A 24,546-nucleotide genomic window follows, 5' to 3' on the forward strand; every position below is an offset into this window, starting at 1 on the left:
GGAGGGAGATCACTCGGAATACTCTCTTGGCTCTCTTCAGAGAAGGGATATGGGGCAGCTGGCGAGGAGTTCTGTTCTTGGAGAGGAAGTAGACCAGTTTTTTCCCCATCTGGTTAGTAATTCAGTGAAGAGACCCTGCAGTGCAGGGCTCATGTCTGAATGACATCATTTTATGACATTAAGCCTGTTTGGATTATTACGAAGCTCTGTAGTCCCAAAATGATGTATTCTAACACCAGTGTTACTTATCCTAACATAGCTCTGCTTACCAAAGAAATCCCGGGTGATCTTAAGATCTGTCACTAGGTATATCTAAAGCAGGGTTTCTGAAACCTAACACTACTGACATTTGGGTCAGATGACTCTTCGTGGTGAGGGGGCCGTGGTGTTCATTGAAGGGTTAGCAGTATTCCTGGCCTCTGCCGATTAGATGCCAGAAGCACCCTTCTCAGTCAAGACAATGGAAACATCTCTAGACATAGCCACGTGTCCCCTGGGGGAGGGAGAGTGGTATGCAGAATTACCCCAAGTCTGGAGTCTCTGCTCTAGAGCAAAGTATTTGTGTTGGGAAGGCACTCAATATATGTTGTAGAATTAGGTGTTTGTTTCACAGTCAGAATTCTTATACATGCTTAGTGATTTTATGGAAAACTATTCATATCCTTTGTTCCTTTTGAGAGTAAAAGTAATATGATTATTTTAGAAATTTTTGGAATATACAAAAAAGAATAAAGTAAAAAATAAAATTGGGTGCCCAGGTGGTTCGGTAGTAGAATGCTCGCCTTCCATGTGGAAGACCCGGGTTCAGTTCCCGGACCATGTACACCCCACCCCCAAAATAAGTAAATAAAATTATAATCGTTACTAAAAATAGTCACCTTAACATTTTTTATGTAATTTAAAATATATATTATATCATTTATATGAATACCATATTTATAGTTGCTCTGATTTTACCACGTAACATTTTATCACGTGTTTTCCCTTGTCCATACAATTCCATGTACAAGGATTTTTTCTAGTCTGCCCATTCGTCTGGCAAAAAATGAGTTGAGTGATAACTTCATTTATACTCAGAGGCATTTTACCCAGTATTTCTATAATCAGTGAATAAAGTGTCACATTCCTGGGTTTTTAAATATTGTGTAACCAATATTATAATTGCAGTGGAAGTAAACAGTGGACACAACTCAAGTAGCATCATCCTAGCATCACTTTTCCATCGGTTAGTTTTCTTTAGTCTCTCTCCATATACATGTACCTTTGGTCTGTATTTAACAATCAGTGTATTTATGTTTTTCTGTTTTGCTTATTTTATTTAACATTGTAAGTATTTCCATTCCTTTATAGTTTTTTCAATGACTGATAATATTCCAACATTTGACATGCCATAGTATGCTTCACTCTTTCCCTTTTACTAGGCCCTAGATTGAGCCCAGTTTTTCTTTGAAATAGTAGACACTTCTGTCAGTATCAGGCACTATCTCCCTTTTCCCTTTCTCTTTTTTTCTTATGTCCTTAAGATAAATTGCCAACAGTGAGAATTATAAGACTATAGAGTGTGAACAGAATTGGGGGCTCTGTAAATATATGCCAGGTACTTTACAAAGGGGCAATACTATTTTTTACTGCCATCAGCAATCTGTAGCAGTGAACACATTTACCATATCCTTGCCAGCACTGGCTTTTAAAAATTCTTCTGCCTCCATGTGGATCAAAATGATACATATCAGAGGAAGTGAAGGTCTTATTGGGGATTTAGCCTCCAGCACTCTTTTTAAACATTGATTGGTTTGCATGAGGAAGAACAAAGGAATGCCAGTATTACAGGGTGTTGAAAACAGATGGTAATTCATATTTTAAAACTTTAACTTATGTGTGAGACTAAAGCAAAAAATGTTTATTTGGTACAAAATTTATATTTTGTCTAGCGCATTTCCTAATATGACATATCAGTTGAACGCCATAAGTACATAGAATCTTGAATAAGGCATGAGATTTTGTAGGTTTATTCAGTGTGATGCCCTGATAAATCGCAGAGTGATTTGAACAGTGAATTAAAAAAGTATTTGCAAAGTCCACTTGGGAGAATGGCGAGAGGGGGGAAAATTCAACTTCCCCATTTGGAGAATTCCTGATATTCTCGCAAGCAGTGAGGACAACCAAATCAATAGGCCAAGCCCTCAATCTTGGGGTTTGTTCATATGAAACTTAACCCTACAAAGCATAGGCTAAGCCTACTTAAAATTAGGCCTGAGTCACCCCCAGAGAACCCTTTTTGTTGCTCAGATGTTGCTCAGACCTATCTATCTCAGCCAACACAGCAAGCAGACTCACTGCCCTCCCCCCTCTCTACGTGGGACATGACTCCCAGGGGTGTAAACCTCTCTGGTAACGTGGGACAGAAACCCTAGAATGAGCTGGGACTCAGTATTGAGGGATTGAGAAAACCTTCTCCACTGAAGGGGGGAAGAGAGAAATGAGACAAAATAAAGCATCAGTGGCTGAGAGATTTCAAACAGAGTTGAGAGGTTATCCTGGAGATTATGCTTACACATTTTATAGATATCCCCTTTTTAGTCTGAGGTGTATTAGAGAGGCTAGAAGGAAGTGCCTGAAACTGTAGAGCTGTGTTCCAGTGGCCATGTTTCTTTAGGATGATTGTATAATGATACAGCTTTCTCAGTATGACTGTGATTGTGAAAACCTTGTGTCTGATGCTCCTTTTATCTATGGTATGGACAGATGAGTAGAAAATATGGATTAAAACAAATAATAGGGGGAACAAAAAAAAAAAGACAGTAAAATAAAAATCATGTGTCATCTGATAAGATCCAGTAAGATATCCAGGGTATGGACAGATGAGTTAAAAATATAGGTATAAATAAATAATGGGGGGTAAAATAAATTGGGTAGATGGAAACACCAGTGGTCAATGAGAGGGAGCGGTTAGGTGTACATATGTATGAGTTTTTTCTTTTTCCTGTTTATTTCTTTTTCTGGAGTCATGCAGATGTTCTAAAAATGATCATAGTGATGAATACATAACTATGTTATGATATTGTGAGCCATTGATTGTGTACCATGTATAGAAAGTATGCATGTGTGTGAAGATTGTTCTCAATAAAAGAAATTTTTTTAAAAAGAAAAAAAACATTGATTGGATATAGCTAACATTTATTGAACATTTACTGTATACCCCCAGTTCTAAGTGCTAATGTGTATTAACTAATTAGCAGTATTATTATTATCCGTATTTTCAAGACTGTAGGCACCAAGCGGTGAAGGCACATACAGGCCACAGAGGCAATGAGTGGCAGAGCCAGAATTTCTTTGATCCCAGGCAGTGTGTCTCTGTTGGCTGTGTGTTTATCAACAAGGTTCTCTTGCTTAAAAGCTAGCTCTGCAGCACCTGGCATTACTGGCCCTTACTGTCTGGTCCTTTTTGATCCCTCTGCCAGTTTGGTGTGGATTCTTCCTTCCGTGTAAGCCACTCTTGCAGTGTCTGTTCTTCAGCAGTACTGTACATGCTCAGTCCTCCGTGCTTTTTTCTTCTTTGTGCTATCTTACTCTTATTTTGCCTGGAGAATTCCTATCCATCCTTTACCTTCCTGTTGTGGTCTTCTCTTTTTATAAAGCCTTTCCTAACCTCTTTCCCCACCCCTAACTTAACAAAGCTACCCTTTCCTTCCACCTTGCTCCCATAGGGTTTTGCATATACTCAGTTATAGAGCCTGCTAAATCACATGATGTGGGGCAGGCCACGGTGGCCCAGCAGGCAGAGTTCTCGCCTGCCATACTGGAGACCCAGGTTTGTTTCCTGGTGCCTTCCCATGCAAAAAAAAAAAGAAAAAAAAAGTATTAAATCACATGATGTACTACCATAAGCTCGGTGTCTTGAGTGTAGGACAGTATCTGTTTTATTTTAGAATAGCTTTAGATTTACAGCAAAATTGCAAAGATAGTACAGAGAGTTTTCAGCTACTTCACATCCAGTTCCCCTTATTATTAACATCTTAAGTTCATATGGACATTTGTCACAATTAATGAACAAATATCTATATATTATTATTAAAGTCCACATTTTATTCAGATTTCCTTTTTAAAAATTTTTAATTTTTTATTGATATATATTTTATATTCACATGACCGTGTAATCATCCAGAGTGTACAATCAGTGGTTCAGTGTCATCATATAGCTGTGCATTTAGCATCACAATCGATTTTTTTTCTGTTTTGTGAAAAATAACGTATATACAAAAAAGCAATAAATTTCAAAGGGCAGTGCAACAATTAGTTGTAGAACAGATTGCAGAGTTTGGTATGGGCCACAATCCCACCATTTTAGGTTTTTATTTCTAGCTGCTCTAAGATACTGAAGACTAAAAGAAATGTCAATATAATGATTCAGCAGTCATACTCATTTGTTAAACCTTACCTTCTCTGTATAACTCCTCCATTACCTTTGATCTTTCTCCCACTTTTTAAGGGTATTTGGGCTGTACCCGTTCTTTTTCATGTTGAAAGGGGTTGTCAGTAATAGGGAGATGGAACTAGTTGACGTTCTGGAAAGGCTGGCTACCTCTGCATTTCAGGACTTATCTGGACTAAGGACCCATCTGGACATTTAGGTTTCTGGAAAGTTACCCTACTGCATGGAAATTGTCGAATATTACATATTGCCATAGGTGTTCTTTAGGATTGGCAGCAATGGTTTTGGTTGTGGTTTGGCAAGCTGATAGGTAGCAATGTCTAACTGAAGCTTGTATGAGAGTAACCTCCAGAGTAGCCTCTTGACTCTATTTGAACTGTGTCAGTCACTGACACCTTATTTGATACACTTGTTTTCCCCTTTTTGGTCAGAATAGCATTGTTGATCCCATGGTGCCAGGGCCACGCTCATCCCTGGGAGTCATCTCCCATGCTGCCAGGGAGACTTTCACCACTGGATGTCGTGTCCCATATAGTGGGGAAGGCAATGATTTCACTTGCAGAGTTGGCCTTAGAAAGAGAGAGGCCACATCTGAGTAAAAAAAGAGATGCTCCAGAAGTAACTCTTAAGCATGCCTATAGGTAAGCTAAACTTCTCTGCTATGTGCAGAGAAACACCGTGACACCAGGCTATACACATCGATGACGATTTCTGCATGTAACCTTCTGTATCTACCTATTAAGCTAAACGCGTCTTCTTACTATGTCTCAGTTCCAGTGCATTACCGCATGTACATCCTAGCCTTGTTTGTAACCTGGCTTCACCATCCACTATCCATGTACGTAATTGTTAACTTGCAATGTACATGTACAGTGGTTTCAGAATTGTTACTCCAGGAGACCAAATTTCTGACCTAAAATACAGTGTTTAAGTGTTTCTCCTTTTGCCTAGTCTTACAACTCCACTCATTTCCAGAGTTACTTAGGTCCGCATACCTTTTTTCCTCCACCTCTTTGCTGAGGTTGTTTCATACATTGGTGATACAGTAAGATTTATTTGCTACTTTCTGCCTTCCATCTTGCTATCCTCTGAGCATCCTAAATAATGTCTAAATTTGCATATATTAAAGTTCCTTCTTTGCGTTGTAGCATTCTGTGGGTTTTGACAGAATAGTTTCACTACCCTGCAAAAATCCCCTATCCTTCAACTATTCAAACTGCACACATACAGCCCTCCCCCCCACACACACCAACTTCTGACAACCACTTATCTGTCCACTCTCTCGATAGCTTTGTCTTTTCTAGAATATCATATGCAAATAAAATCATAGTACATAGCCTTTTCAGACTGGCTTCTTTTATTTAGCAATATGCATTTAAGGTTCTTCCATGTCTTTGTGTTTGTTTTTACTTTCTTTTTTTTTCTATAGTTCATTCCTTTTTATTGCTAAATAGTATCCCATCATATGAATATACCACAATTTGTGTATTCATTAACCTATTGAAAGACATTTTGGTTGCTTTTAGTTTTTGGCAGTTATGAATAAAGCTGCTATAAATATTCATGTGCTGGTTTTTGTGTGGACATAGGTTTTCATATCAATTGGGTAAATGCCTTGGAGTGTGATTGTTGGCTTGTATGATAAAACTGTTTAGTTTTGTGAGAAACTGCCAAACTGTCTTCCAAAGTGGCCGTATTCCCACTCACAATGTATTGAGAGTTTTATTGCTCCACATCCTAGCCAGCAATTGGAGTTGCCAGTATTTTGGATTTTAGCCATTCTAATAGGTGTGTAGTGGTATCTCATTGCTTTAATTTGTGGTAGTATTTTTTAAAATCTTATATCCCCAACATTAAGCATAGTAGCTGTCAAGAAGTAAGCACTCCTTGTGGTTTGCCCTATGAAACTTATTTCACTAAGACACTAAGCCCATTTATAATTATGCCTAAGAGTTACCCCCAGAGACGTCTTTGTTGTTCAGATATGGCCTCTCTCTCCAAACCAATTCAGCAGGTAAATTTACTGTCCTTCCCTATACACACACATGGGACATGACTGCCAGGGGTATATATCTCCCTTACAGTGGGGGACAGGACTCCCAGGATGAGCCAGGACTCGGCATCATGGAATTGAGAAAGGCTTCCTGACCAAGAGGGAAGAGACACAAATGAGACAAAATAAAGCTTTAGTGGCTGAAATGTTTCAAATTGAGTCGAGAGGTTATCCTCGAAGTTATTTTTATATATTATGTAGATATCCTTTTTTAGTTTGTGGTGTATTTGAATGGCTAAAAGGAAGTACCTGAAACTGTTGAACTGTGTTCCAGTAGCCTTGATTCTTGAACATGATAAATAACTATATAATGATTATGAAAACCTTGTCTGATGTTTCTTTTATCCAGGGTATGGACAGATGAGTAACAGATGAGTAAATAATAATAACAAAATAAAATAATAGTTGGGGGATAAGGGGTAAAAAAAAAATGGGTAGATTAAAATACTAGTGGTCAATGAGAGGGAGGGATAATGGGTCTGAAATTTATGAGTTTTTGAGTTTTTTCTTTTTGTTTCTTTTTCTGGAGTGATGAAAATATTCTAAAAATGATCATGGTGATGAATACACCACTATGTGATGATATTATGAGCCATTGATTGTATACTATGGATGGACTATATGTGTATGAAGATTTCTTGTTAAAAAATATTTTTTTAAAAAAGAAGTGTTTAATAAATATTGAAAGAATGAATAGGTAAATTAATTTTGTTGAATTACCGAATGACTTGGATGCACTTGGGTCATATGCCAGATTTCTAGTTTTCTTCTCTCACATAAGAGTGACACTTTTATGCTCTAACCCTTCCCAAATCCTCACCACCATTACCCAAATCCATTTGAGCCTTCCTCTTAATCATTCTGTGTCCAAAGCACTCCATTCCATACTTCCAGGTTAAACCAAATTTAACTATTTCTTTAAGATCATTGTTAAAGAGCAGTTCATATGTTCTTGTCCTGCCATATTCGGAGCTGAGTGTTCTTTGTAGTTCTTAGAAAGGCATGAGATGGACAGAATGTGACTTTAAATTATAGAGGCAAAACAAGTTGTAGAGCAGTGCTCCTCAGCTGTTACTTGGGGAATGGGCTACAAGTGGCAGAGACCCACTCCCCCTTGGCCCTTTGGGTGGATGTTGAGTGCTCATGCCTTGGACCAGCCTCCTCTGGCTCTGAGCATCCCTGTCCTATTACCCATTGTGCCTTGACAGGAGAAGGCTTGGGGAGCACTGCCCTAGAGCCTAGGTAGCTCGAGCTAAGTATTTTTAACCCATCTTCAGTTTTTGACTTCATCTCCCCATGGCCCACATTTTATATGCGTCCCTCACTCTTGCCTCCATCTTATTTTCCTTTTGCCTCAGTTTCCTAATGCATTTCTGAAGGCAAGGTAAAGTGATGGCTTAGGGCAGAGGCCTAAACTGTCCAGTAGTCTGCATTTGAATCCTGCTCCTTGTCTTACTGATTACTAGACCTTCAGCAATAAATTACATAACCCCTCTGAGCTTTATTTTCCCCATCTGTAAAATGGATATGTAAGTAGGCTGTGGTTAGAATTAAACAAGATTGTATACATAAAGATGTAGCACAGTACCTGGCACATAGGTGTTCAACAAATACTAACTGTTAAAATAGTGTCTTTGCCATTTGTACTTTTGAAACTTCTCATTTTGATTGATGTGAGGTTGAAGAACAGAAGAACAGATATCTGAAATTAATTAATTAAATTTTATCTTAGAGAGGACTTTAGCCTGCTGCCATGCATGCTCTTTAGTGCCCCATCCTAGGCATCTCTTTTCCTGACCCTGTGATGACAGCGATAGCAAGGTTTTGGTGAACGCCTGGGTGCTAGGTTTGTAGGGGTGAGTGAGTTGCCTGCACATTTGCAGGGGGAGGCCCATGGGGGCCCTGGATGAGCCACCTGGTATGAGTTGGTGAGGCAGCTACACCTACAGGTGGCTGCCTGCAGTGACTGGGCTCGAGGACTGGCTGCTTTGTGGTTCCTGGCTTTGCCTCTTCCCACTCTCAGCCAACCCCCTGCTCCCAGGAAAAGAGGGAGGTGGAGGAGGGATTGGGAACAAGTTGTCTTTGTACTCTTTGCTTTGGGCCAGCTCAGCTGTACTGTGAGTACTGGCAGTCATGAAAGGGGAAAAGTTGGAAATTCAGAGCTGCACATGGAGTGTAGGAGGGAGGGTTTCTGGTTCTGTGTTTGGGAAGAGTCGGGAAGCTGGCATAATTGTTGTGGGCAGAGCCCTCTGCTATACAGTTTTTGTTGTTGTTGGTTTGGTTTTTTGTTTTTAACTTTTAATGTAGTAACATACATGCAACTTAGAATTTCTCATTTTCACCACTGTCAAGTGGTACTAATTTGAGCTACTGTCAATAACACCCACTACCCAAACTTTCTCATCACCTTAAGTAGAAACTCTGTACCCATTAATAAAAAATCATTCTTTTTACTCATCCTCTGTGCCCTGGAAACCTACTATCTGTCTGTATTATTTGGTTTATTATAGGTATTTCATATAAGGAGATCATACATTGTCCTTTTGTGTCTGTCTTAGTTCACTCAATATGATGTCTTCAAGGCTTATCCATGTTGAGGCGTATCCAGCACTTCACTTATTTTTTTTTTTAATTTTTTTTTATTAATCAAAAAAAGAAAAGAAATTAACACAACATTTAGAAATCATTCCATTCTACACATGCACTCACTAATTCTTAGTATCATCACAGATGTATGATCATCATTTCTTAGTACATTTGCATCGATTTAGGAAAAGAACTAGCAAAACAGCAGAAAAAGATATAGAATGTTAATATAGAGAAGAGAATTAAAATAATAATACTAATAAAAATATATATATATATATAAAAGGAAAAAGAAAAAAAAACAAAAACAAAAGATACAAACAAACAAAAAACTATATTTCAGGTGCAGCTTCATTCAGTGTTCCAACATAGTTACATTACACTTAGGTATTATTGTGCTGTCCGTTTTTGAGTTTTTATATCTAGTCCTGTTGCACAGTCTGTATCCCTTCAGCTCCAATTACCCATTATCTTACCCTGTTTCTAACTCCTGCTGGTCTCTGTTACCAATGATATATTCCAAGCTGATTCTCGAGTGTCGGTTCACATCAGTGGGACCATACAGTATTTGTCCTTTAGTTTTTGGCTAGACTCACTCAGCATAATGTTCTCTAGGTCCATCCATGTTATTACATGCTTCCTAAGTTTAGTCTGTCTTAAAGCTGCATAATATTCCATCGTAGGTATACGCCACAGTTTGTTTAGCCACTCGTCTGTTGATGGACATTTTGGCTGTTTCCATCTCTTTGCAATTGTAGATAATGCTGCTATAAACACTGGTGTGCAAATGTCCGTCTGTGTCTTTGCCCTTAAGTCCTTTGAGTAGATACCTAGCAGTGGTATTGCTGGGTCGTAATCCATTCTGCCATTCTGTGTCTTTTGATTGGGAAATTCAGTCCATTAACTTTTAGTGTTATTACTGTTTGGATAATATTTTCCTCTACCATTTTGGCTTTTGTATTATATATATCATATCTGATTTTCCTTCTTTCTACACTTTAGTCCATACCTCTCTCTTCTGTCTTTTCGTATCTGACTCTAGTGCTCCCTTTAGTATTTCTTGCAGAGCTGGTCTCTTGGTCACAAATTCTCTCAGTGACTTTTTGTCTATAAATGTTTTAATTTCTCCTTCATTTTTGAAGGACAGTTTTGCTGGATATAGGAGTCTTGGTTGGCAGTTTTTCTCTTTTAGTAATTTAAATATATCATCCCACTGTCTTCTAGCTTCCATGGTTTCTGCTGAGAAATCTACACATAGTCTTATTGGGTTTCCCTTGTATGTGACAGATTGTTTTTCTCTTTTCTCTTGCTGCTTTCAAGATCCTCTCTCTCTCTTTGACCTCTGACATTGTAACTAGTAAGTGTCTTGGAGAACGCCTATTTGGGTCTATTCTCTTTGGGGTGCGCTGCACTTCTTGGATCTGTAAATTTCGGTCTTTCTAAGAGTTGGGAAATTTTCAGTGATAATTTCTTCCATTAGTTTTTCTCCTCCTTTTCCTTTCTCTTCTCCTTCTGGGACACCCACAACACGTATATTTGTGCGCTTCATATTGTCATTCAGTTCCCTGATCCCCTGCTCAAGTTTTTCCATTCTTTTCCCAATAGTTTCTGTTTCTTTTTGGGATTCAGATGTTCCATCCTCCAGTTCACTAATTGTAGCTTCTGTCTCTTTAGATCTACCATTGTAGGTATCCATTGTTTTTTCCATTTTTCCTTCTTTGTCCTTCACTCCCATAAGTTCTGTGATTTGTTTTTTCAGATTTTCTATTTCTTCTTTTTGTTCAGCCCATGTCTTCTTCATGTCCTCCCTCAATTTATCGATTTGGTTTTTGAAGAGTTTTTCCATTTCTGTTCGTATATTCAGCATTAGTTGTCTCAGCTCCTGTATCTCATTTGAACTATTGGTTTGTTCCTTTGACTGGGCCATATCTTCAATTTTCTGAGTGTCATCCATTATTTTCTGCTGGTGTCTGGGCATTTGATCAGATTTCCCTGGGCGTGGGACCCGGCTGGTTGAAAGGTTTTTCTGTGGAATCTCTGGGCTCTGTTTTTCTTTTCCTGCCCAGTAGGTGGCGCTCGTGGCGCTCGTCTGTCTGCGGGGCCCACCAGTAAAAGATGCTGTGGCTCCTTTAACTTGCCAATCCGAATCTCACAGTCGGCCCGGGAAACCGCGTGTGGAGGGGGGGGTCACCGGCCGCCTCGGTTTGGGGGAGTGCCGGCCCAAATTGCCCAGCTGGCCCGAGACGCCAAGCGTGGTGGGAGGGCCCTGCTATCCAACATTCCCAGTCAGACCGGGGAGCCACATGCGTGGAGGGGACCCCAGTCGTCAGCCGCCCTGGCCGGGAAAACGCGCGCCCCTCGGGTATCTCACCGCAGCGGATTCTCCCTGCCCGTTCAGCCGTTCCAGAATGGGGTACGCTGTCTTTTTGGTCTCTGTCGTGGCTCTGGGAGCTGTTTCGTATTGTTTCTGTTTCTTTAGTTGCTGTTCTGGAGGAGGAACTAAGATCCGCGCGTCTTACTAAGCCGCCATCTTCTCCGGAAGTCTAAATTCCCCTTTTTAAAAGCCATTCCGTTTCTGGTATATTGCATTCCAGCAGCTAGCAAACTAGAACAGACCTGTATGTGTGTCCATTAGGGCATCCCTCGCCCTGGCACTCTGGAGTCCTAGGCCTGGGCGTGCTCCTCCTTGCTCTGCCTTGCAGACACAGCAGGAGTGGGACAATTCCTCTGTCCGCCTCAGCCGCCCGCTGGAACTCTTCACTTATTATTATGGCTGAAAAATATTCCATCGTATGTGTAGATGACATTTTGTTTATCCATTCATCTGTTGATGGACTTTTAGGTTGCTTCCATCTTTTGGATGTTGTGAATAATACCACGATGAACATTGGTGTGCAAATGTCTCTCCAAATCCCTGCTTTCAGATATTTTGCGTATCTACCTAGGAATGGAATTGTTGGGTCATATGGTAATTCTATGTTTAACTTTCTGAGGAACCGCCAAACTGTTTTCCACAGTGGCTGCACATTTTACATTCCCATCAACAATGTACAAGGGTTCCTGTTTCTCTACATCCTTGTCAACACTTGTTATTTTCCGTAGCCATGCTAGTGGGTGTGAAGTGGCATCAAATTGTACTTTTAATTTGCAATTCTGTAATGGCTAATGTTGTCAAGCTTCTTTTCATATACTTATTGGTTGTTTGAATATCATCTTTGGAGAATTGACTGTTCAATTCTTTGGCTCATTGGGGTTTTTTTTGTCTTTTTGTTGTTGAGTTGTAGGAGTTCTTTATATAATCTGGATATTTAACCTTATCAGATATGGTTTCCAAATATTCACTCCCATTCTGTAGGTTGTCTGTTTACTTTCTTAATGATGTTCTTTGATGCACAAAATTTTTTAGTTTTAAGGAAGTCCCGTTTATTTATTTTTTTGCTCATGCTTTTGGTATAAAATCTAAAAATCCTTTACCTGCTAAAAGGAATAAAATTAATTTTTTAAAGAGTTCAAAATAGAGTTATCATGTGACCTAGCAATTCCACTCCAAGAGAAATGAAACCATGTGTTTATACAAACGCCTCTATGTGAATGTTCTTAGCAGTGTTATTCGTAATAGTAAAAAAGTAGAAACAACTCATGTCATCAACTCATGAGCATTTTGTTATGGATAAACAAAATGTGGTATATCCCTATAGTGGAAAAGTATTCAACCATAAAAAAAGAAATGAAATTCCCCACACCCGCACCCACCTTCCTGCAGCTCCGAGTGCCCAGATCACTTTTCATCCATCCCTATAGAGCATGCTCAGCGGCATCAGGAAACCTGGCTTCAGATTCCAACTCTACCACTTAGCAGTTGTGCAACCCTAAGCACCTTAAGTTTTAATGTCCTCCCTGACAGAATAGGGCTAATAAATCCCTCTTTCTTGGGCTGCCTTGAGAATAAATAAGGTAAACTACAACAAGCATTTGCACAGGAAGAGCTTAGCTAGTGGCAGCAGTAACAGCAGTAGTAACATGCCCAGCATCCTGGCGTCTCTCTGGGATTGTCTTATTTATTTCTCTGCATATGTGGATGTGCAGCTGCAGGCGCATGCAACTGTGATTCGTAGTCATATCTGCACGTGATATCTGCACAGTCTGTATCTGCATCTGCTTATGACCCTGAATCTCATATAGGTCTAATATGTAATTATGTATTAAAGTTAAGAAATAGAATATTGAAAAGACAGGGAAAAAAACAGGGATAACTTACAGATAGATGCTACAACACAGAGGAACCTTGAAAACATTAAGTGAAAGAAGCCATTCACCAAAGTCTACCTACTGTATAGTTCTATTTACATGAAATATCCAGATTAGGCAAGTCCATAGAGACAGAAAGGAGATGGTAGTTGCCAGGGAGTGGGGAAAGGGGGTTAGGGAGAGGGGTACAGGGTTTCTTTCTGGGGAGAATGGAAATGTTTTGAAATTAGATAGTCGCGATGGCTGAATAACATTGTGAATATACTAAAAAACACAGGAATGTACACTTTAATATGGTTAAGATGATGATTTTCATGTTATGTGAATTTTAGCTCAGTAAAAAAAGTTATTTCTAAAATGTCGTAGGTGTGGGCACAGTGGAAGTTTAATCAATATTTACTTCATTTGAGGGTGTTTGTTCAGTGAATTGAGGGTGAAGAGATTCCTTGAGCAAGCACCCGGGGCTGACCAGTGTGCATATGGTTTAGGAGATATACCACAAAGCAATTCTAAAAAAAATGAAAGGCAAAATAAAACAAATGAACCTAACTGTGTGTCAATCAGTAGCATAATTAACCATAGTAATTTGATTGTACATTCCTAGGGGAATATATCTTAAGGATAGAAGAATTACAAAGAAATTTAATGAGCCTTTAGTAATGCTGTTGTTAATCAGATTAGGGGTATTTTTGCTTTAATCTATTTTATATTATAAGCATATAAAATGAGAAAGCAAATAGGATTGTGTTAATATAATTAGGAATCAAGATGAAGGAAAAAGCTACCAGTACTCAATAAGTTAGATTAAAAACCACATGACTTTAAATTTAAATTGGAAACATTGACAAGGGTTCGTAATTTATTTTTCACATTTTAGAATACTTATTTTCCATCTCTGTCCATTAAAAAGTCCAGAAACAATAATAACCCAGTGGCAACAGCATCCCTGGTATCTGACTATGGTGTCTAAATACCATTTCCCACTAGAAGGAACCAGGACTCTCTGGGGAAATGGCTGATTCCAGATGTGGGGCAAGATGAGTATAGTTATTCCCATTCTAAAGACAAGAAACTAAGGCTCAGAAAGAATGATGAGTTGCCCAGGGTCAAATAACATATAAGTGGATCTAAACCCAGGTTGCTGTACTTCCAGAGCTTGTACTTTCATAACTGTGCAACCTTCCTTCCTTTGTGACAGGATGAAAGAGGGTGAAAATGTCATATATTTGGAGAGGAAAGAGAATGTAGTAGACACAGCCTTCGTGACTGATGGCCTATTTTCCCTGTGAATTTGATCCAAGGCTCTTATCGACAAGGGGACAAGCACTGGCTGTTCACACTTGGGGGTACCAGGGAGCTGGGAAGCCAGTCACACTCCTAGTCCAAGATTACCTGGGCAAGCCAGTAAGATAGAGGTGTCCCCACAGGAGGGAACTCAGCAGGGAGAATTGCCTCATGTGGCCCCCTCCTGCTCTTGGGCAGCCTCAGGCAACAAGGGTCAAATCCAAAGAGTATGAGCTGACTCAACTGCATATGGGTCATCAAGGGATGGAGGGCTTCCAAATAAAACTCATGCAAACTCGGCTGCTATCCAGAGCCCAGGAAGGGGAAGCAACATGCAAGCATGCCCCCATCTCCCCTGCCCTGATCACACCTGAATTTTGCTATCCACACAGTTCTGCCCTGCCTCTGGAGAAACCTGGGTGAAGTGTGCTGAGGCCAGAGGAGGAGTCAGAGAGGCAAGGATGTGTTCTCTGGGCCCCTGGGCAATAGAGAAGGAAGTGGCAAGGCAAACTGCAGGGAGGAAGCAGGGTCCATTTCATCAAGGATTCTAAGCCAAGGAGTTGGCTTGCCTAGTGACATTGTAAGAGTGGTTAAAAACACTTTGGGACCAGACTGTGTTTGAATCTCAGCCCTGTTATTTACTGCTATATGTCTTTGGGCAAGTTACTTAAGCTCTCTGTGCCCTATTTCTTTATCTGAAAAACAGAGATAAAATATCATGTCTATTGGGTAATTGGAGCTGAAGGGATACAGACTGTGCAACAGGATGTGGATACAAAAACTCAGAAATGGACAGCACAATACTACCTAACTGTAATACAATTATGTTAAAGCACTGAATGAAGCTACATGTGAGAATGATAGAGGGAGGAGGGCTGGGGACATAAATGAAATCAGAAAGAAAGATAGATGTTAAAGATTGAGATGGTATAATCTAGGAATGCCTAGAGTGTATAATAATAGTGAAATGTACAATGTACAATTTTAAAAATGTTTTTGCATGAGGATAATATTTTTAAATGTCACCTTATGTGTGAGACTAAAGCAAAAAATGTTTATTTGTTACAAAATTTATATTTTGACTAGTGCATTTCCTAATATAACTTATATAGATAGTTTGATTGAATGTCATAAGTACTTGGAATCTCAGGTAGGACATGAGATTTTGTTGGTTTGTCCAGAGTGATGCCCCGATGAATCCCAGAGTAATTCGATCAGTGAGTGGAAAAGTGTTTGCAAAGCCCCCTTCGGGGAATGGTGAGAACGGGGAGTTCAGCTTTCCCAAGTTGAATTCTTGATATTCTCACAAGCAGTGAGGACAACCAAAGCTATAGGTTGAGCCCCCAGTCTTGGGGTTTGTTCATATGAAACTTAACCCCACAAAGGATAGGTCAAATCTACTTAAAATTTAGGCCTAAGAGTCACCCCCAAGAGAGCCTCTTTTGTTGCTCAGATGTGGCCTCTCTCTCCAGCCAACACGACGAGCAGTCTCACCACCCTCCTCCTCTCTATGTGGGACATGACTCCCAGGGGTGTGGACCTTCCTGGCAACGTGGGACAGAGATCTTTGAAGGAGCTGAGACTCAGCATCAAGGGATTGAGAAAAAACCTAGAATGAGCTGAGACTTAACATCAAGGGATTGAGAGAACCTTCTTGACCAAAGGGGAAGAAGGAAATGAGACAAAGTGTCAATGGCTGAGAGATTCCAAACAGAGTCGAGAGGTTATCCTGGAGGTTACTCTTATGCATCAAGTAGATATCATCTTGTTATTCAAGATGTAATGGAGAGGCTGGAGGGAACTGCCTGAAAATGTAGAGCTGTGTTCCAGTATCCATGTTTCTTGAGGATGATTGAATAATGATACAGTTGTCACAGTGTTACTGTGTGATTGTGAAAACCTTGTGTCTGATGCTCCTTTTATCTACCTTGTCAACAGATGAGTAGAACATATCGAATAAAAATAAATAATAGGGGGAACAAATGCTAAAATAAATTTAGTTTGAAATGCTAGTGATCAATGAAAGCGAGGGGTAAGGGGTATGGTAGGTATATTCTTTTTTTTTTTCTCTTTCCTGTGTTCGTTTTATTTCTTTTTCTATTGTCTTTTTATTTCTTTTTCTGAATTAATGCAAATGTTCTAAGAAATGATGAATATGAAACTAAGTGATGATATTGTGAATTACTGATTGTGTATGTTGATGTTTTAGTTGATTTCTTAATTTTTTAATTAATAAATTTTTAAAAATATCATATCTATTAAGAGTTCCATTCCTGATAATGCACATTATTAACTCCAACCAGTTCACACCCACTGAAGAAGTTAGAAAAGCTGGTTGAAATACAAAACACTTCTGCTTGAAGAATTACAAGGCCAAGATCTTGGTCAAGATATAACTTCAGAGAGGGGAGTCTCCAGCATTTGGGGTCACTTTTTCCTGGAGTTGTCTGCCAGTTTTGGAAGAGGTAAATGAATGAGAAGGATGAGCAGTCTGCTGATGGTCTGTATGGCTAGGGAACGATCACTGGAATGCTGGTCCCTATTAAAGTGTCTGTACTTTGAAGTGAAAACCACAAGAAGCTGAATCCAAGGAGTCAGATTGAACCATAAATAGACCAGCCCTCACATGGACTGGACACCAGCTCCTAATCATCTCAATTCCTGAAAGTACATTAAGGTAATTCTGGATTGTTAGAACCCCCAGGTTCCTGGAAGTAGTTAACATAATCCTAAATACCTAGTAAAAATTGACCAGGCACACTAGGAGACAGATATGGAGAAAAGCCAGCAGAAATAATAAACTATAGAAAGCTCCACAGAGCCTCCAGCAACTAAAGTCATCAGCACAAACTTTAAAATAAACATGTTTACTATGCTCAAGAAGAAAAAAGACAACTTCAGAACATTAGGAGAAAACTGGAAACTATTTTAAAAAATGGACACCACACACAAAAAGTGAACTCAGATTTGAAAAATAACCAAACAAATTTCAGAACTAAAAAATATGTATACTAACCTAAATTAAGAACTCAGTGGGGGTGAGGGTACAAGGGTAGTTCAGTGGTAGGAGTCTCACCTGCCCTACGGGAGACAGGTTCGATTCTCCCCCTATGCACTTTCCCTCCCCTCCCCCCCAATTTTTTTTTCAGCAAATGGTGCTGCAATAATGGAATAGTCACATGGAAAAAGAGTGAAATGTGACCCCCACCATACAGCATATATATTTAAAAAAGAACTCAGTGAATAGGTTTCATAACAGATTAGATACAGATGAAGAGAGTTTGGTCAACTGAAAAATACATCCGGAAAATATATGCAGAATGAAACATGAAGAAACCAAAGGATGGAAAATACAAAAATGAAGATACGCTACCTGGAAGATAAAAGATGCAAGCTATAGCAGGAGCCTGCACTGCAGTCCCTCCTGCTGCCTACCACACAGCTGAGGGACAGAGATGGTAGCCACTGCAGCAGGGGGAGATTCACTGGCACCTACTGCATTTACCAGCCTCTTCCTCCAGCTCTTCCCTGGATGCCACACTGTTCCACGAGACGCCAGGATGTCACAATAGTTGCTTCATGTAACTCCTGCTTGTTTGTTAGTTGTGGTGGAGGGAATGATTCCTGGAGTTTCCTCCTCTGCCATCTTTGCAGTCTTCCACTGCACGGGTTTTGAAATTCTGTTTGCAGACCACAGTGAGAACAGGAGACTTGAGCAGGAGTGTTATCAACCTGGCATCAAATGCTAGGGAATGGGGTTGACAACGTGATCGTTGTCAGGTCACGTCGAGAGGCGGCTGTGAGCTGCCTTGGTGAGGAGCGCGTGGACCCCGAACAGGACTGAGGACAATTTGTCAAAAAAAGTTTTTCTTCAAAAATGGATAGGATGTGTTCAGAGGCTAATGAAGAAAGTGACAATACCTGCTGGAGGACAGCATTCCTCAATTTTGAAACCCCCACGGAGTCCTCTTCAGGACCTCAGAAATGGAAATTGTTCAGGAATCTAATGCTTTGAGAAATAAGAAAAGCTCCCATCGAGTCAGCTTTGCAGATACTGTGAAGCACCAGGAATCGAACCCAGGTCTCTGGCATGTCAGGCGAGAGTTTTGCCACTGAGCCACCATTGTACCACCATTGTTTTTTTTTTTACTCATCTGTCCATACCCTGTATAAAAGGAGCATAAAACAAGGTTTTCCCAATCACACAGTCATGTTATTGACTATATAGTTATATAGTCTTCTTCTTATACAGAAACACAGTTCAACAGTTTCAGGTACTTCCCTCTAGCCATTCCAATACCCTGTAAACTAAAAAGTGATACCTATACAATGCATAAGCTCTTTTTTTCTTTTTTGATTAATTTTTTGAGTTTTTGAAGATATATCAGCAAACAGGCACAGACGTTCTTGACATGTGATTGTTCTGTTTTACATCTGTGGTCAGTGGTTCACAGTATCATCATGTGGTTGTAGGTTCACCATCATGGTCGTTTCTTGGAGCATTTGTATCAGTTCAGAAAAAGAAGTGAGGGGAAGACAGGGAGGTTTATGCATACCATGCCGCTTGCCCTCCCTTTCATTGATCACTGGCAATTCAGTCTACTAGATTTGTTTTGACATTTGTTCCCCTATTATTTATTTTTATTCCGTGTGTTTTGCTCATCTGTTGATGAGGTGGATGGGGGTGCGCATCGGACATGGGGTTTTCGCGGTCGCACGCGTTGCAAGGGCTATGTCATTGTAGGGTCATCTTTGGGGTCATAGCTGCTAGAGCATGGTTCTGCATTTTCAGGCATTTCCCTCCAGCCTCTCCATTGTATCTTGACTGACAGAGTGATGTCTGTTTGGTGTGTGGGAGTGACCTGCAGGATGGCCTCTCAACACTGTTTGGAATCTCTCAGTCATTGGTACTTTGTTTTGTCTCATTTCACTCTTCCCTCTTTTGGTTGAGAGGGTTTTCTCAATCCCTTGGTGCTGGGTCCCAGCTCGTTCTGGGATTTCTGTCCCATGTTGCTGGGCCACACCCCTGGGGGTCGTGTCCCACATGGAGAGGGGGAGGGTGGTGGGGTTGCCTGCTGTGTTGGCTGGGGGAGAGGGGCCACATCTGAGCAGCGGGGGGCTTCTCTTGGGGGTGACTCTTGGGCCTAGTTTTCAGTGGGCTTAACCTATTCTTTTTCAGGATTAGGTTTCATGTGGGCAGGCCCCGGGACTGGGGGCTCAGCCTATTGCTTAGGTTGTCTCCACTGCTTGTGGGAGTGATGGGAATTCTCCACTTGGGAAGGTTGAGTTTTCTACCTTTTTCACCATTCGCCAGGTGGCCTTTGCAGGTGCTTTTGTGTTTACTATTCGGGTCACTCTGAGATTTGTCGGGGTATCGCTCTGGACAGGCCTACAAAGTCTTGTGCCCTGCTCGAGGTTCCATGTGCTTATGGTGTTCAGTTGGGAACTGCACTGGTCAAAATGTAAATTTTGTACCAAGTGGACATTTTTCGCTTTGGTCTCAAAAAAAAAAAAAATGCTAGGGAATGGGAGTTGCCCTATAAGTTGGCAGATGTTGTGGATAACAGGAGTCATATTTAAAGCAGTGAGCCCTAATTTATGGGCCTTTTTATGATATTGAGGTGCGTTCTTCAGAGGGCCATCTGCAGATCAGTTCTTTGACCAACTGATGGCCTGTGAATTCTGCCTCCAGCATCTCACTGTACCAACAAGGAACAAGTAGTTTCCTGTTTCCCTCAGCTCTCCTCCTTTTCAAAAGTGACCATTTAGTTTCTGAGTGAATTTGTATGTTTGTAATGCAAATGCCCTGTGATTCCAGGATCCAGTCAGTCCCAGGAGCAGCAGAACAGTAGCTCTGAGGAGGCATCTGGAACAGAAGAGGAAGAGGAGGAGGACGAGCCCAGCTTCATCATGAGGCAGTGATGGTGTTTGGTCGCTTGCTGTGGCAGCTGCTAGAGCCTGGCTTGTTCTGTCACCAGAGACCCTCAACATGAACAGGAGGGAAAGAAGCTCTGTCTCAGCTCAGCTTCCATCCCAGGGATTTGCTAGGTGGAGAGCGAAAGGAAACCCATCCTGGACTGCACATGGCCCAGCCTCAGCAGGACTCTGAGCTTGTGGAACAGAGGACATTTTCCTGGGACACTCGAGAGCACTGCCAAGCAGAGTTCATCCTTGCTCCTTATAAAAGGGAAAAGAGTGTATAACTTTCTGCCATTGGTGCCTGTTTTCACATATGTGAACAGTGATGAGTTTGGGGCTGTTTTCTGTGAAAGGAACTGTTATTCAGTAAAGAACAGAAAACCTTTAGGTTTGTTTGGGCATGTAAAATATTAATTACCAAAGCTGTAGGGATCACTGTGGAATGACACAATAGAAGATGGGCCTCAAGATTTCCTCTTAAATGGACCTGTTCCCAGACTCGCTGAAGGAAATGGGCTTGGTTCTGGAGCTGCCCCACATTTCAGAGCACTGTCATTTCCTTGAGCTAAGGAGAGTACAGGTTCCTGCCCAGCAGCTCCCAGGGTGCGGGAGGGTGTGTGTGAAGGGAGATGGCAGTGGGCAGAGACATAACCGGGTGAGCTGAACCAGAAGAAAAGGGGCTTGACATGTTTAAAGGTTGTTTGGAAAACAGCTGGAGTCTAGAAAAATAAGCAGGTACAGAATCCAGGCTGGTCTCAACCACAGTAGAGGGTCTGGGGGCATTGTATCCAACTGGGGAGGGTTGGAGGCAAGTTGGCCAAAAACTGCTTTTTCATCCTGATGTCAAAGGAGATCTAAACAGAAAAGGAAGCAGGGACACTTGACAGGAACGGGTGGGTGAAACCATCTGAGACTAAAAGCCCTTCCGGACCCTCAGTCTTCAGGCCTGGGGCACTTGGGTACCCAGTCAGAAGGGAGTATCCCCAAAAAGGAGGCTCATGTGGGAGGAGCCAGGGTGGGCCCTGTCTGTCCCTGGGAGAAGGCAGCCCCAGACTGACTGCCATATAACTGTCCCAGAATGGAATGGGTGTCTCCAGGGTCCTGGACACTGTGCTGGGTGCCAGGTTGCATGGGAGGTATCCAGCGTCAGCCTTTGATCTTGACACGGCATAGTGGAACAAAGTTGTTTTCTAATTAGAGGCTTTGTTCACTTTTTGGATTATATATGTTTTAAGTGTATTCTTTGCCTTTTATGGAGTTTGATAGAATTAAGGAAATGGTGGTATTGAGGAAAGCAAAACCAAGAGACATCTTACTTCTCTCTTACTTGTATATAGTTTCCCTTGGGCCAGCCCTGAGTTGTGCAATTTTAGGGACCACTTCTGTCCGTCCATTTGGTGGTTCAGGTCTTAAGATTTTTCCTACCCAGGAAGCAGAAACAGAGAGTCAGCCCTAATAAATTAGCATATATGATCATATGTGTCACGTTTTTGAAATCCACATTTCACTTTTTTCAGGGACTGGCTAGTAAATTTTGTGTTTTGTATTTAGTTCTGTCTGAACTGTTGGTTTCCTTATTTCCCCCCAAAATGTGTGTCCCAACTCTTTCTTTGAATTTACAGGCTGGATCTTATGGGTTTTCTCTCCGACACTGGAGGCTGTTGAGGCTGCCTGGATTTGCATCCTGACCCTGCCTTTCTCTGATAAGTCAGGGGAGCCTGGGCGCATCGCTTCCTGCCTCTGCCCAGTTCACCTGGCCAGGAGCCAAGTGAAAGACATGCTCAACAGATGTGTATTGGTTGGGTGGACAAGGGACTAAGCAACTGTTAGATGCCAAGCTGGGTGCCTATGTTACACTTAATAGAGTTTAGAATATTTAGATAATAAATATCCTAGAGCAGCTTCTGACCATATTTCGGTGGAACAACTCTCCGCCTTTCTTCAAGGTGTGTTTTGCTTGGGAAGAGAGGAGCAAACAATTGGATGTCATTAGTGAGGAGGGAGTGGGACAGAGAGCGACAGTGAGGGGAAATCATGGAGTTAAGGCCTTGCTGATTGTCTGGGGGGGAGGAGGGGCCAGAATTGAACAACTAAAGTGTACAAGACTTGGATTGGTTGCCTCAGAACAGCTCAAAATTTGGTAAAAATTCTGATTTACCAAATGAGGTTGGCCTTTACTCATTCACTCCCTGAATAGACATTTATTGAGTGTCTCATGAGGCAGCTGTGCCAGGCCTAGATATTTGTCTCAGAATATTTTTTCTCTTTTATTAGATTTCCCATATGGATTCTACAAACAAGATTTATAAGTATAGACACGGGTCTAGAAACTTGCTCAGGTCACCCAGTAAGTGAGGGGAAGAGTTGGGACTTGTCCAGGTCACCCAGTAAGTGAGGGGAAGAGTTGGGACTTGCTCCAGGCCATGTGCCTTCAGAGTCCAGGCATCCCAGCCCCACACCTCCCTGCTGCGCAGCACAGCCAGGGAGCAGCTGTGTGAGCCCAGGCCTGCCAGGAAGGGTGTCCGGGGACTGCACTTTGGGTGCTGGGCCTCTAACAAGCTCTCTCATGTGTTAATCTGTGTGTATATGCAATATAAGGCTAGGATAGCAGAAGATATAACAGAGAGCGTGTGTGTGTGAGCAAGCCTACAATTACAGAGAGGAGTGTTCACTAAAGCAAGCAGTTGCTGTGCTACCACCTTTCCCGCGGTGCTGACAGTGCTTTCATCTCCCCTGGAGGATCACACAGCTCAATTGATCTGTCCCACTATGAGGGCCCCAGGAACCCAACACTGCCCACCTCTCCTCAGACTCTTCCCAGGTGCATCCATTCACCCCTACTTTGTAAAAGGTGCATTTACTGTCAGCTCTCAGGCCTCCCCTCCCCACCTCCCACCCTCAGTGGGTAATTGGCTCACGGAGCATGGAGACGGCAAAAGCCTTCAGACCAGCCCTTCGTGCCCCACCTCATTCACTGGCCCACACATCTGAGCCTGTGCGTGCTGCTTTCTCTCCTGCCACCTGCAGATGGGTCCCCATCCCCACTCCTCTCCCCTACTGTCCCCTGAATCTACCTTTTCATGCCTGTCAGTAAACGGACATGTCCAGTCTCTCGCATTTTAAAACAAAATAAAAAGCTTTGTCTCTATGCTATACAACTACCACCCATTTCTCTCCTTCCTTTCTCAGCCAGACTTTCCCAAAGAGTTTTCAGTGCTTGCCCCCTTTGCCTCTCGTCCTCCTCTCTCCCACTCCAGGCAGGTTTCATCCCCATCCATCCATTGAAATCCGAGTCAAGAAACCACCTTGCTGAGTCCAGCTGCATGGCGGTCTTTAATAGTTTCTCAGACTCTTGGCATCCTTGACAGTGCTCCGTCCTGGTTCTTTTTTGCCTTTCCCTTACTTGCTTCCCATCAGCTCAAACTCTGAGTGTTGGAGTGACCCGGAACTGTGTTCCATCCTCTGTGACATACCCCAGATGAGCTCATCCAGCCCAGGGCTTTCAAGGCCACCTTCACCAGGACCTCCGGAGTCGGTAGCTTCTGCCTCCCTGCTGAGGCCAGCTGCCTCCAAATTTTGCCCCTCGGCTGGCTTACGGGTACCCTGAGCTTGTGGAGAAGGGATTTGGGGAGGAGGGTGTGAGTAGAAGCAGGGAGGCTAACCAGGAAGTTATGGCCTTCATCCAAGCTCGAGATGGTGGTAGTGTGGACTAGGCAGAGAAGATGAAAAGGAAGTGGGTCCAGGACTTACTGATGGCTGCAGGTGGGCGTGGTGAGAAAAAGAAGAACCAAGGGGAACTGTGAGGGCAGGGGCTTGAGCAACTTTGTGGATGGTGGGGCCACTTACCAAGGCAGGAAGACCAAAGGATGGACATTCTCTACCCAACAGCCAGAGTGCTCTTTAAAACCCTGAACCAGGTCCTGTCACCCCTGTGTGTTAAGTCCCCAAATATCCTTCACACTTAGAATAAAACAGGAGCCACCAAACCACAAGCCCTTCTATCTGCCCCACCTGCTTCTCCCTT

The 24,546-nt window shown here is 41.9% G+C and overlaps 1 protein-coding gene across 1 annotated transcript in view; it reads left to right on the plus strand.

Moving 5' to 3' along the window:
* PRKRIP1 (PRKR interacting protein 1) overlaps positions 1 to 22,072 on the plus strand; it is a 42,961-nt gene extending 20,889 nt beyond the window's left edge. The window contains exon 6 of the mRNA XM_077140863.1: positions 20,422 to 22,072. Coding sequence (XP_076996978.1) covers positions 20,422 to 20,525 — 104 coding nt within the window. The 3' untranslated portion in view covers positions 20,526 to 22,072. The remainder of the gene's footprint in view (positions 1 to 20,421) is intronic.
* The last annotated feature ends 2,474 nt before the right edge of the window (positions 22,073 to 24,546 follow it).

Source organism: Tamandua tetradactyla, chromosome 23 (assembly GCF_023851605.1).
Source record: "Tamandua tetradactyla isolate mTamTet1 chromosome 23, mTamTet1.pri, whole genome shotgun sequence".
Taxonomy (NCBI): Eukaryota; Metazoa; Chordata; class Mammalia; order Pilosa; family Myrmecophagidae; genus Tamandua; species Tamandua tetradactyla.